At 49.9% G+C, this 13,124-nt stretch overlaps 6 protein-coding genes across 6 annotated transcripts; 3 read left to right on the top strand and 3 right to left on the bottom strand.

The window, feature by feature from the left end:
* Positions 1-883: 883 nt before the first annotated feature.
* Positions 884-1,922, top strand: CDV56_105129 (uncharacterized protein; the record flags this gene model as incomplete). Its single annotated transcript, XM_026758748.1, has 4 exons — positions 884-1,208; positions 1,267-1,526; positions 1,577-1,815; positions 1,871-1,922. The coding sequence occupies 4 exons, from the start codon at positions 884-886 to the stop codon at positions 1,920-1,922; spliced, it is 876 nt and encodes a 291-aa protein (XP_026617849.1).
* Positions 1,923-2,014: 92 nt separating this feature from the next.
* On the bottom strand, positions 2,015-2,602 carry CDV56_105082 (putative cell surface protein; the record flags this gene model as incomplete). Its single annotated transcript, XM_026758701.1, has 1 exon — positions 2,015-2,602. The coding sequence occupies one exon, from the start codon at positions 2,600-2,602 to the stop codon at positions 2,015-2,017; it is 588 nt and encodes a 195-aa protein (XP_026617848.1).
* A 1,530-nt stretch (positions 2,603-4,132) lies between these two features.
* CDV56_104794 (uncharacterized protein) lies at positions 4,133-6,156 on the top strand (the record flags this gene model as incomplete). The annotated part of the gene is made up of 5 exons (XM_026758413.1): positions 4,133-4,236; positions 4,285-4,521; positions 4,594-4,840; positions 5,484-5,580; positions 5,654-6,156. 5 exons carry the CDS (start codon positions 4,133-4,135, stop codon positions 6,154-6,156), a joined length of 1,188 nt encoding a protein of 395 aa, XP_026617847.1.
* Positions 6,157-6,943: 787 nt separating this feature from the next.
* On the bottom strand, positions 6,944-8,055 carry sidJ (putative siderophore biosynthesis lipase/esterase; the record flags this gene model as incomplete). Its single annotated transcript, XM_026758254.1, has 2 exons — positions 6,944-7,945; positions 8,002-8,055. The coding sequence occupies 2 exons, from the start codon at positions 8,053-8,055 to the stop codon at positions 6,944-6,946; spliced, it is 1,056 nt and encodes a 351-aa protein (XP_026617846.1).
* A 1,516-nt stretch (positions 8,056-9,571) lies between these two features.
* Positions 9,572-11,018, bottom strand: CDV56_104363 (GNAT family N-acetyltransferase; the record flags this gene model as incomplete). Its single annotated transcript, XM_026757982.1, has 2 exons — positions 9,572-9,943; positions 9,999-11,018. The coding sequence occupies 2 exons, from the start codon at positions 11,016-11,018 to the stop codon at positions 9,572-9,574; spliced, it is 1,392 nt and encodes a 463-aa protein (XP_026617845.1).
* Positions 11,019-11,351: 333 nt separating this feature from the next.
* Positions 11,352-12,220, top strand: sidH (enoyl-CoA hydratase/isomerase family protein; the record flags this gene model as incomplete). Its single annotated transcript, XM_026757861.1, has 2 exons — positions 11,352-11,577; positions 11,634-12,220. The coding sequence occupies 2 exons, from the start codon at positions 11,352-11,354 to the stop codon at positions 12,218-12,220; spliced, it is 813 nt and encodes a 270-aa protein (XP_026617844.1).
* Positions 12,221-13,124: the final 904 nt, after the last annotated feature.

The following is a 13,124-nucleotide window of genomic DNA, read 5'->3' as shown; positions in this document are numbered from 1 at the left end:
CGCACCTATCATACACGATGCAGTACTTTTCACTCCAAACGACGAAAGATTCTACCGCCGTCTGTTGCTCGATGCTACCCTTGAAACCGATATTATATCAGATGATATTGCGCATCTACTGGGCACACCAGTGGAGAAGGGCTACGGAGCTGAGATACAGCTTCCTGATGGATGCACTGTGAAATCGGTGGGGGTGATAGAGATAAAGTGGCAGATATACAGGTGCCGGAGGGTTCACAATACGAGGTTCCATGTAGTCAGGGATAGACGGTATGATCTGGTGCTGGGACGAACATCAATCAGTCAGCTAAGGCTTTCGGGGGAGGAAAGAAAGGAGTCAAGATGTAGTTTGTAAGCGACGAGTCTAGTCTCAATATCTGAAGAGAACGGTCGTGATGGATTGGTCATGATCTCATTGCATGCTCTCTTTCAAAAGAAAATATCTCTTATCTCAGAATGACTGCGCTGAGCTGGCGTAGGCATCCCAAATACTCTGTAGTAACCTGTCGTTTTCCACCAATATTTGTCATTGAGGGGTTGTGATTCACCTGCATATCGTCCACTCATACCCTGGTAAGCTCATGTCGCTTCCGTGCCTGTGTAACGCTGGCCAGCTCACAGCCGTGCAATTACACCCAGGCAAAGTGACGCAAGACTATGTTTCTGTGAGGGTGCCCCGCAAATGGCGCCTTTGAGGCTCATGCGTAGATACTGATACGGCTGTAAAGAGGCTCACATCTAAACAGCTGGAGCTGGACTATATCTAGAAGTACTGAGAATGCCTGGCGCAAATATCAACATGCCTTGTCCCTGTCATCAGACGATGAAGCGCAACGGCTCCGGCTCTACTAATGTATACCTAGACACAATAAGTCTGCCAAAGATGAATCATGCTCCCAGCGACAATCAAGCATCAACTAGCAGAGCGAGTAAAACAGATGGCTATGACAAACTCGCCGCATGGATAGCCTCCGACCGAGGACTATCCATATACCGTCGCTTTGCCAGGCTCAACGCAAAGAACCTTTTATACCTGCAAGCGGAAATCATCACCGTCGCAGAGGATCTCCAGGAAATTATTGACGAGGACCAAAAGTCTGAAGATGCAAAGGTCAAGAGATACTCCACCTCCGTTTGGTATCTGAAGAACACACCGTCACTTCAATGGGCGAGGTTTCTTGAGCTGAGAAGGTTGCTGAATGAGTACAGTCGGTGCAACAGCCATTATGCTATTCCTGAGCAGTCGGAACTGATGGTCAGCTCCAGATAATGCATTGATCCAGCAAGCTCAACTCCTGCGATTCAATTCTCCGCATTCTCGAGACCTCGAAACGTTCAAAGATTGGGTGGGGTCAAAGAAGGGCGGTAATTATGTTTGCTCCACTAGGCTGGAACAGGATCAATGGAAGGACGAGAAGGATCTCATCGCGCTGTCGGGACGATATGAGAATGTCGACCATTTGACCCGGTGGGTGTTTAGGGTTGCCATTCCCTGGTTCGACCGGGTCATCGGGGAGCGCATCAAAGTAAAGCCACCATTTCTCTTGACAAGACGATGAGCTAAATGGTTGCTTAGCCCGATGATATCGAAACTGGTACTGTTTACTACGACGATGACCAGATCATTCGCGGGACGAGGATCGTTAGTACTGTGTTCTCGTCTGTGTTTCCGGCGAGCTCGATGCTGGTTCTATACGTTCTGAACAGCATGGCGGCCAGATTAGTGGTGATTATTGTGTATAATGTGCTGTTCTCGGTGCTTGTTGGTCTTATGACAAGGGCTAGACGAGTCGAGATTTTTGCAGCTTCAGTGGCGTGAGTTTCATTCTTACCATTGCACGAACACTGCTGATCAAATGAACATATACAGTTTTGCAGCTGTCCAGGTCGCCTTTATCACCAACTTTTCATCCAAAAATTAGACGACCTCTCAGATTTGATTAGATACAATAATGCAAGACTGCTCCCAGAGGATCTGAAAGCATTATATACCCCTTATCCCCGATCATAATAATTACAAAGCCGCGACTGCCAAAGCAGCAGCAGCCACAGCCCCAACCACATTCAACTTGAGCATCTCCGCACCGTTCCCAGTCTCAAGAGCACCAGCAGAACCACTCGTAGTCGAAGCCGCGCTGGACGAGTTTCCCGCCTTGGCACTCGTCTTCATCGTCGCCGTAGCACTGGCAGCCATACTCGGCGCAGAGGTAATCACCACACTACCCGTCGCCGCCGACGCCGTCGCAGTCGCCTCGCTCGACTTTGTCGTCATCACATCCGCCGTAGTCGACGCACTCGCCGTCGCAGCGAGCGTACTCGTGGACGCCGCCGCGCCGGGCCCGTACCCGGGGAGATAGCTCGGCTCGTAGCTTGCGGTGCCGGTGTACTGGCCGGGGCAGGCGGGATTGTCATGTTTGGGTGGCGCGCGGCCGCCGCCGCAGTCGGGGATGTCGCAGATTTCGCCTGTTCCGGGGACGTACCAGATCATGCTGGCTTCGTTCCATTGGTTGCGGGTTGAGGAGGAGATGCAGCCCTCCAGGTCGGTGCGGGCGTAGACGGTGGAGGCGAGGGTTGTCGCCAGAAGGAGTGGGAGGAATTTCATCTTGCTGGATGGGGTTAGTAGCGTTGACTAGAGATTGAATTGACGGTGTAGTACATTAACGAGTGACTAGTTTAAACGAATGACTGAAATTAATGGAAGGACAGGTTGCGTTGGAGGGAGAAGTTGAGGTGATGTTGACAGGACGAGGGAATTGACTCGCATTATATGGCTAGGCAATTTGCAGCTCTGATCTAGACTTGGGGCTATTGAAAACTGAGTTTAGGCTTAAAAGTCTCGGGCCTCTGGGCCACTTTAGCAATGGACGACTGGAGCTGAAACTCTACGGGATAGATGAAACAACCTATTCTGTATAGGCTTGGAGAGAAGCATTCGACCGGAACCTGATAAATCATCGTGGATATATGATATATCATGGTCCTCATGGATCATACAGCATCCAAGTCAGGACCCTTATTCGAAATCCCCTGGAAAGAGGACGCATACATTCAGGGACCAACGGCATTTCGGCCTCGGCGTCTCCGTCTCTGATCCAGTTTAGACCTGCTAATTTTAGATCGGCCGTGCAAAATCCCAGGGACTTTCAGCCTCAAGCCTTAGAAATCAGGGACCAACTGGGTCAACCGGACATGACCCATGTGCCGCTTTTACATCGAAGAATACATACATGATATCGTGATGCTGTATCTTGTTTCCTCACATATTTGGTCTGCACCTGCTCTGTTGAGTGATCATCAAAGATGTACTGTAATAGAAACAAAATAAAGAAAGGATAAAAATTAAGACAATGTGTGGCGCCCTTGTGGTTTGGAAGGTGGAGACCAAAAAAAGGGGGAAATCAAAAATAAAATTAAAGAAAAAGAAATCTCCCCGACAGGGAGTCGAACCCTGGTCTCCCGCGCTCGTTCTCCAGGAGTGACAAGCGGAAATCATGACCGTTAGACCATCGAGGATTTCTTGCTGCCGATCGCGATATTTTGGATATATAAAGCAATTTAGTCAGACAACAATCAACATTACACTGTGTCGATTATAAGGAAATAATGTTTGTCTGAATCTCGTGGATATTTTATTATATATATGTCGTTCCACGTACCTTGAATGAGTCCTTTTGGCTCACTGTGCTGCTTATATGCCACATCCTATTCTGAGTTCATGTATATATATTTTGCTCCGGCTATACTTCGGCTTTTGACACATTTGCCTGCGTCAATACCTTCGTTCCATTACTGGTGGATATTATGATGAAATTGCAGCATTCTCCTTTAATGGACCGAGTATGTCTATGTTTCTCCGGAATATAGGGCCGACATCCCAGCCATGAAAGGATGAGCTTCATGTGTTCGTATTCCAGCACCCCCCAGAAGGAATTTTATTGGTGTATATATCTTACTTCTCGCTGTAGTTTAAACCGACAAGTACATCACAGCATGAGGCGTAGGTCACCGGACGAGCCCATGTCAAACTTATACAGACAATGACGACGACCTTGGTATATAAATCCTGATGAATCCAGCGCAAACCGACATCTCTCAGGACCCCAAAGTCACACTGCCATCTCGAACACACACAATGATCCCCCAGACCGAGAAAGAAAACCAGATTATCGAAAAGGCCAAGAGCCTTCAAGGTGTCTGCTGGGGCGAGGAATATGAGAAGATGATATCGGGAATACTGTAAGTGCGTCGCTCAGAACACCGAACCACTGCTAAGACGCTGTGCAGATATAGTCCCCTCGCATCAGAGCTCATAGAGGGTCGCACCAAAGCGCGTTTCCTGATGTCGGAGTTCAATGCTCCTCTTCAACCCGATGTGCCGTTCTCTGAAACCGTTGCGCAGAGAGAGGCGATATTAAGGAAGTTGTTGGGCCGTGCAGGAAGGGGAATCTATATCGAGCCTCCCCTCTTTGTGGACTATGGCTGCAACATCAGTGCTGGAGATGGTTTCTATGCAAATTTCAAGTAAGTCATGTTCCTGACAAACGATGCTTAGAAGGTAGGCTTATAGAACAGTCTGACTGTACTGGACTGCAGACTGGTCACCATTGGAAACAATGTGGAGATTGGCCCGAATGTAAACATCATCACGGGCGAGCATGAGACTAAAATCGAAGCACGTCGCGCACATCGGGGAATGGAGTTTACGAGAGAAGTCATGATCGGTGACGATTGCTGGATTGGAGCAAATGTGACTATTTTGGCTGGGGTGACGATTGGATCAGGGTGCTCCATCGGTGCTGGCTCGGTGGTTAAGAGAGATATCCCACCATACAGTATCGCGGTGGGAAGTCCTGCTCGAGTTATTAGATCGGCAGTCTGATTGTTGCTGGCTATGAACCTTCTGACAGACTTCTACATTTTGTTCGATTTAAAATTTGTCTCGAGTTCTTGACTAAGCTATCCATGGAGCCTTATTGTATGAGACGTCGAGAGCAAATGACTATCAGCATCTAGTGGTATCATCCTTACGCATTCGCTACACCATTCCATATTGTGCCATATTCACTTAATTAAAAATACTTGGATTCGTGAGAAAGTGCATAGATTAAGTGACCATTGCCTGTAAGCCTTCCTTATGCCCGCGCAAGGTTCTAAGGCAGCCTGAATTTGGAACTCGAAGACGAAGATAGGTCAAGCGTGGAACTAAGGTAGGAAATTGAGGAAGGCTTAGTCAACTGGTAGACTTCATCTCCTCCACTTTAACCGGTGGAGAGAGCTTTCAACCACAATTCTCTGGGTGCCATGCAAGCCCCAAAACTCGGAAAGACGCCACATCGGAGAGTGGTTCAAGTCCATGTATCGGCGATGATAGGTTCCGCGCAGTGGGATACCTGCATGGCAGCAAACAGTTTGGCATGAGTGATGCCAAGGTTCGAGCATGAGTTATCCCGGGAAGATATAAACAGCACTGGCGAGCATGTCAGCCATCTGAGATTGGAAATTCGTCCAGCTCTTCCTCGGCGGCGGTTATTGATGATATGGCCCGTGCTCTGCATGTGTTGCCTCCTCGACCGTACATGGGTGAGTTAGACAAGTAGAGGCCTTTTTTCTTTCTTCTCTTTGGCCCTGTGATACAGTCTTACACTCAATATAGATGCATTGATACAGCATTTCTTGAGTGCACCCAACTACCATTACTATGTGATACATTCCCCCTCATTACTTGAAATTTACGTAGAGTGGTGGGAGAATCGAGCTTCGGCGCAGCAGCCCGATCTTCTGGTTACCTGTCTGCTATTGCGCATCTGTGCATGTTCCACACAATTCCCCTCTGCCCCCTTGCATCAGAAGCTACAGTATGATCTCGGAGAAAGTGTAAAAAATCTTTCGGAGCGGTATCACCTTGCGGCTCAGGCGCTCAGCAGCTCCCTCGAACCAGGGGAGGGAGGTCTAATCCAGGTCCAGCAACTGTTTCTCACTGTTTCCTGGCTCAAGGGCGATGCGCAGCTGGTCAAAGCCTGGCACAATCTGGCCTCAGCAATACACGAAGCCCAAGAGCTTGACCTTCATGATACCAGACCAGCCCAGCCCGCCGGTGATTTCGAGGAGGAAATGCAGAGCCGGGTCTGGTGTGTACTCTATGTGTTGAACTGGTAAGCAAGCGCCATTATACTCCGATCTGGCTGCACGGTGACTCGCGAGAAAGGCAAGCGGCTTACTTGTGGTGTCTAAGGCTGTTCGCATGAAGGAAGACATCAAGTCATACATCCTATTTGTTACTCCAGAAGACAGCGTCGACTTTCCGCCATGGGTGGTCTATCTCTGATTCCTGGAAGGGATTTATACAAAGTTTGATGCTGGATACGAAATATGGTTCATATACATTAGAGTTATGGACCTAGCTAGCGCCATCCTATATGGAAGGTAGGTATATTTCCACTGCGATAGATAGAATTCGCTCAAAGAATGAATCAAGGATATTGTTGATGTGCTTAAGAGATCGGTTGACCGTCATTCCCAGGCCTGGTGAGCAACCCTTCTGTTCGCTGGTTTCTCTCTTTAGCACACAAGCACCATTTGGATTTGCGCCCTGACCTACGTCTGTATTCGGAATTTTTTGATGGAGGCATATCTAGTTGCCAGAGGCACCCATAGCTATGGTTGATGCACTTGCTCGGCGTGGAGGTGGTTCTTCATTATCCAATGCATTGGTGATAGCTACAGTATTTTGGATCAATTTCCAATGTGGCGTCGCATCAATTGGAACCACAAACTGACTCCTCTCTTCAGTCTACGATGCTGGATTTGGAATCCGGCAGGCTTACGCTCAGTGGACGAAGTCATTGCCGTTTATAAGGGATTGGTAGATATGATGCAGGGGTTCCTGACTTTTGGATGTCTTGCATGTCTTATATTCTGCTTATATACATTCGACATTTATCGCCTAAGCCCTCACTACCGCCGATAGATATCCCATCACCTTCTCAACAAGAAATTTCCGAGGCTCAGCCTGATCATCATTACTCAACGCGTGGGATGCATTCGGTATTATAGCGCTGTGCTTTTCATCCCAGATCTTGGCTTCCCCATCATGATCCGTGGCCTTCCTCCACCGCGATAGTAACCTCTCCTTGTCAACCCAACTGGGCACCGACTGGTCCGCCCCAGAAAACAACACCATCAATTTCCCCCGCAGCAGCCCCTGCTCTCCGATCATCCCGAAGGTCCTCCCCAGCTGCTCATCGCTCAAATCCGAACTGAACAGATCATCCTCACTCGGCGACTGCGGACTCTCGGGACTCGTAAGACTCAGAAACCTCCGTGCGCTAAGCGGCGTGTGAGCCGGGTAGACCAGCGAGGTCATCGACAACGGCAGCAGCACATCAGTCCCGGCCTGCGCGTCGCAAACCGCCTCCCTCGCCATCGCCGCTAGCTTCTCGAAGACAGGCCGGATCTCAGCCGGCGTCCTCTCTCCAATCCCCTCGGCAAGGACCCACTGGATCGCTTCCCGGTCAGACACGGGCGCCTGCATGATCGCCCCGTCGAGCGGCATCCGCGTGATATGCTCGAGGTAAGGGTCGAAGGCGGGGGTGCCCGTGTGCGGATTCGGTCGGGAGAGGTAGTGCACGACGCACTGGCTCCCCGTTGAATGGCCCATGAGGACGATCTTGCCGCCGCCGAATCGCTCCGTCTTGTACTCCTTGATGTAGTTCAGACACTGCGCGATCTCGTTGGTGTCTCTGTCGAGGTGTCCCAGCCCCCAGGCTTGATAGGACGATGTGAGGTTCAGGGTGAAGAGGGACCATTCGGTCGGTTGTAGGGCGTGGGCCAGATCGGCCATGTAGGATGTTGTTGCCATGCCGTCTCCGAGACCGCCGACGAAGAGGAGACTGTGTGGTTTGCGGATGGTGTTTGTGGTGTATTCGAATGTGACGAGGGTTTCTGTCTAAGATTGGAGTCGGTTAGCTCATCAGCATGCTGTGCTTGAGTGAGGGAACATACGTAGTGGTGTAGAATGCCCGGCAGACCGCCCTTAGGCCAGAACTTTGAGTACATATTGAATGTATATTGAGTAGGCAATTGGAGATTGCAATTGAGGCTGAGATTGAAAGGAAATGTGTGGTGAACAGTAAAGAGTGTATCTAGCAATGCATTATGGTGCCATGCGCCCTCCTCAAATTGAACTCTTATCAGATCGAAAATAGAAAGCCACCATATCCCACCACATCCCACCTCGTCCAATATGAGAAATGTCCGAGATCGGCGCTGTGGGTCTACATTCTGTCCCAGTGTCTCATCTAGCTCGCAGTCTCATGGAACTGAGCTGAAAAGCCCATTATCAATCTAACAGACAATACCCAGTGGGGCCTGTTCATACACCATACTGATACATGTTGTAAGATACAACTAGTCTAATACCTCATCCACCGGTCATACAACAGACTCTGAGTGGAGTTTAGCTAGGAAGGACTCCTACTTACGTACGCTCGGCTCGCTAACAGGGGCCATAAGGACTAGATTGATTAGATTTCTTGGCACAAAACCTAGTGGATCTGATTAGATTGTTCTTCGGCTACAAGCCCTGATTCGGGCTAGACTCAAGAAAAAATTCCAAGCCAGTTTCGCATGATGAAAACTTCCCCCCATTGCCTTTGTCGAGGGATGAAGGCAGGTGGATTTGTCGAAAGTTTTTATGAGTGGATATACAGAGGAAATGCAGAGGTCAGGCGCCTGAGGCGTCATGGTTTCGTGACGACTTGAGGTCTCTGAAGCAAGGAGGTGCAGTGGAGATGGTTGATTCCGAGCAGTACTGGCTGAAAAGCAGAAATTACAGGCACATGCAACGCAGCATCAGTCATGAGCTTCTTAATCTTAGCTTAGCTTGTGACTTCAGCTGGTCAGTTAAGGTGCAGACAACAGATGAGTATCCCTGTATCTAACACACATTATTTGAGTTAATATACTGTATTATTCTGTAAACCACAGAAGTAATCTTACCATACCATAGTGTAATGTACCAAAAACTCAGGGATGTCACACCAAAATCCATATCTGATCCGACTACTACGTACGCAACCAAGGTAGGGCTCCTGTAGAAAATAGTGTACTATGCGCTATTTTCTGAGTGTATCACCATCAGACAGTTTTGGTGCATGGCCCACTGGCCTCGGATCAGATAACTTTGCACTTCAACTGACGCAGGGAATGTGCTTGCACTCTTCTGCAATAGAATATGTGATAAGATAATCTACTCAAGTAACTGAGACATGGTTCACTGCATAGACATCCAAATAGAGAAAGGTGGGGGTGAAATTTCTATCGGCAGGATCGGTTGATTCTTGTAAATCGTGGACATCAGATGATTGTGCTAGTGGACTTGGCTAAAACATCTGATTAGACTGATACAAAGGTATGGTCTGGAAGACAATAACAAGATCAGTCTATTGGTGGTGTTTGAGTCCGAAGCGATGTCTTATCATGGATTCTGGTTTCTACCCTGGAGTATCTTCCACAATTCTAGTTGTCTTGTTCGAAATATTAAAAAGACATTAATCCTAGACACCAATGATAATTACAGCTTTGCATCCCACGCCATCCGATCCGAACTCTCCAGCGGTCTTTCCCTCCCATCCCAGAAGAGTGGACACAGCTGGAACCATTTCTCCCGGCTGCAATAGACATGGACGGATCGCTTATGGCCCAGATCCACGTATTTCTGGACCGTCAGGCCGTGCGCATTCTCGTACGAGAGCACCGTTGTATTTGTCGCCTTGGGCTCACCGACAACACACATGGTCCGCGGCTCGTCCAGGAAAATATAGTGGATTACACTCGACCACCACGTGTTGACTCTGTATGCGCCGCGGACGGTGGCCTCCCCGACGAGCGAATGGCGGCCCCGATCGTAGTCGCCGGCGTCGTAGTGTGCTCCGTAGTGGTCCTCCTACGGACAATCCGATGTTAGGTGAGGATACCACGGATTTTCGAGAATGACGTACCTTGGCCCAATATACTTCAAAATACGCGAATTTGAACTCGTCGAATCGTCCAAACAGGCAGAGGACGTGCTTGTCTTCGTGCAGCTGCCGCAGGTACTTGCGGTGGTGCTCCAGGTCGCCGGTCTCGTTCCACCCCTTGGCGACGCGGGGGTCGTTCTGCCATTTGTGAAAGAGCTGCAAGTGCTCTTCGTTCTGCCAGTCCACCACCATGAGCGAGAAATGCTGGTCCAGGTGCGGGATGTAGCGACTGTAGACTAGCGAGCCCGGGGTAGGTTTCTGGGGGCGGATCGGGTGCCGTGTGTAGATTCTCTCGCTGGGGAACTTCATGGAGAACTCGTAGTTTTGAGCGAGAGGGGGGTACGCGCTTCCTGATCGCCGGAGCAGGCCGTGAGTCCCTTGATCGACGGCCCAGATGGGACGTGGTCCAACCGGTGAGCCGGCTCCCTGCCAGAATGCGGAGCGTAGTAAGATGAGGGTGTCGATTTCGGAGGGTTTGTTTTCGGTACCAAAGGGGACTCGCGGGGCAGGGAAGGGAATTGTCAGCCCCGTGCGCAGGCATTCCTCGCGGATGATATCCTTATGCGATCCATTCAGATCTAGGCGGACAATCTCGTGGTGCGGATATGTCAGGAAGAGGGCATGTATGACATTCCAGATCTGTCCCAGGGTAGGTGGCTCCGGACCGGTCCAGTGAAACGAGGTGCCGGGTGCTCTTCGACTGCGCGCCCAGGGACTGTTGTCGTTATCTGGGATTTCCTGGGCGGTCTCGTCAAACGCAATGTCTGTGTAGGTCAATGAGGCTGAGTGCAGAGGCTCCGGGAGCGGCTGTCCGGCCTGATCATCATGTAGTCGCAGTCGAAGCACCCGGGGCGTGGATTCAGAAACGACATCGATCTTGTAGGTGGTGAGATACGGGTGAGGAAGTTTGACCCAGGGATATGTCTGCTTGTTGGCAGACGTTGGTTCGGCAGCGGCCATCTTGATCTTGAGGGGAATCTCAACGCTGCTTTGCGTCGTCATCGGGGAATTGAGTCTGTGAGAGTAAAATATCTATTCTCCCAGCAGGAAGACGTAGGACAGGTACATATAGATAAGACATGGCCGAGGAATAATCAGAGACCGCGGTAGAGAGTGGAGACGGCAGTCTAGACGATACAGACCAGCCGGTATGATATTATAAATTCAGCCTCAATCTATGACTTGGATCAACTTGATTCATGTGAAGCGGGCCATATGAGACGCTAGTCTACATTGAGAACCGTTAAAGGAGTGCTTCATTGCCATAAAGCTGCGGGCTTCAGACCACACTTCCGGCGTGATCTATATCTCGGATTCTTCGGACACCAGCCAGCAATGTCAATAGAAGCACACCCATCAGTCCAAGGATGCCTCGTCTCATTCCCAACCCCTCACATTCTTCTCCTCACACTCAACCGCCCAGAGCAACGGAATTGCATATCCCTCGCGACGAGCGCCGAGATACAACGACTATGGACATGGTTCGATACACAACCTGCTCTACATGTGGCCATTATTACCGGCACGGGCGAGTCCTTTTGTGCGGGCGCTGACCTCAAGGGTACACTCCTCTCTGGCTCGTTCGAGTGAAACCAAGCTCACAATACCATGACATAGAATGGAACGACCTCAACGCGCGCGGTATCACAAACGAAATGACAGCCCCCGGGTTAGCCGGTCTACCTCGCCGCCGAGGCAGGAAACCCATCATCGCCGCCGTCAACGGATACTGTCTAGGAGGCGGATTCGAGATGGTGGCCAACTGCGATATCGTCGTTGCCAGCGAGAAGGCCACCTTTGGTCTCCCCGAAGTGCAACGAGGAATCGCCGCTGTCGCAGGCTCTCTACCTCGGCTGGTCCGGGTGCTGGGTAAACAGCGAGCCGCCGAGATAGCCCTGAGTGGCCTGACCTTTCCTGCATCCCAGCTGGAGCGTTGGGGGCTGGTGAATCGCGTGGTGGAGCACGGCCGGTTGCTGGCGACGGCGGTGGAGATGGCGCTCGCCATCTCCAGGAATAGTCCAGACAGCGTGCTTGTCACGATGGAGGGGCTGCATTACGGGTGGGAAATGGCCAGTGTGGAAGAGGCTAGCAGTGCGCTGGTCGACCAGTGGTACTCCAAGCTCATGGCAGGCGAAAATTTCCACGAGGGAGTACGAGCATTTGTGGAGAAGCGAAAGCCACAGTGGAGGCCGTCCAAGTTATGAGACAGAGATATGGGAGTCTGATATCAATCAGTTTCTCGACAGGATGGATGAATACAGCTAAATGCGCCATTTACACAGGCCCACTTGATAATAAGATGTAGAACTCCTTTATTGATATGATTTCCACAAGCCTCTCTACCTGTATAGGACTACATTATGAATCAAAGGGACGTAGAGTAGGGAATATTCGACCATGAATACAGAGTACTAGATGTATTGTACTAGTGTTTTATACCGGCCGTAATGCTCAGTGTGTATCATGTATTTCAGTATCATTGTATGTATGAAACTAGGTCTACCTGTAATACAAATAAACATCATCTGAGTCAGATACAGAAGTATTGAGCAAGCCAGGCCTTCTTCTGAATGCTGAATGGCTCCATATTAGATGAACCAAAACTAACTCCTCTGTATGGGCAGAGAATGTTTTAGTGTCATCAAATAAAAGTTACCCCTCGGTCCTGCAAGGCCAGTGTCGGCCCAAGACGAAATATTCAGCTCCACTGGTCTAAAAAGACCAAAAGAACCTGAACTGCGCTTCCTCAAATCGTAAGCTGTCATTGTATTTCTGTACTCGGTGGATTAGTAGATGCCATTGCCTGGTTCAATCTGGGTCCAGTCTAATTGTTTACACAATGGAATACATGCCCCTCCTGCCCCTCTCAGCACAGAAGACAATGTGGGCATCCGTCGAGTCTCAGCCACGGCGATCTCGGTAGATTGGTACGCAGTGCCTTGCATTGTGTCTATGGCCGTTCATCGGTGAGACCATTGCAAATAATATGGGCTTCCAAATTATATAACACATGTCACATCATTTTAGTCATCCGCCGCCAGCACCTCCCGTTCCCAGGAAGATACCGCGTCAGGATCCCAAGACTAGAACAGCTGGACTGCCGGTACA

This window comes from Aspergillus thermomutatus (genome assembly GCF_002237265.1).
Source record: "Aspergillus thermomutatus strain HMR AF 39 chromosome Unknown NODE_16, whole genome shotgun sequence".
NCBI classification, from domain to species: Eukaryota; Fungi; Ascomycota; class Eurotiomycetes; order Eurotiales; family Aspergillaceae; genus Aspergillus; species Aspergillus thermomutatus.
The sequence above is the reverse complement of the archived record's forward strand: the minus strand, read 5'-3'. Positions and strand labels throughout refer to the sequence as shown.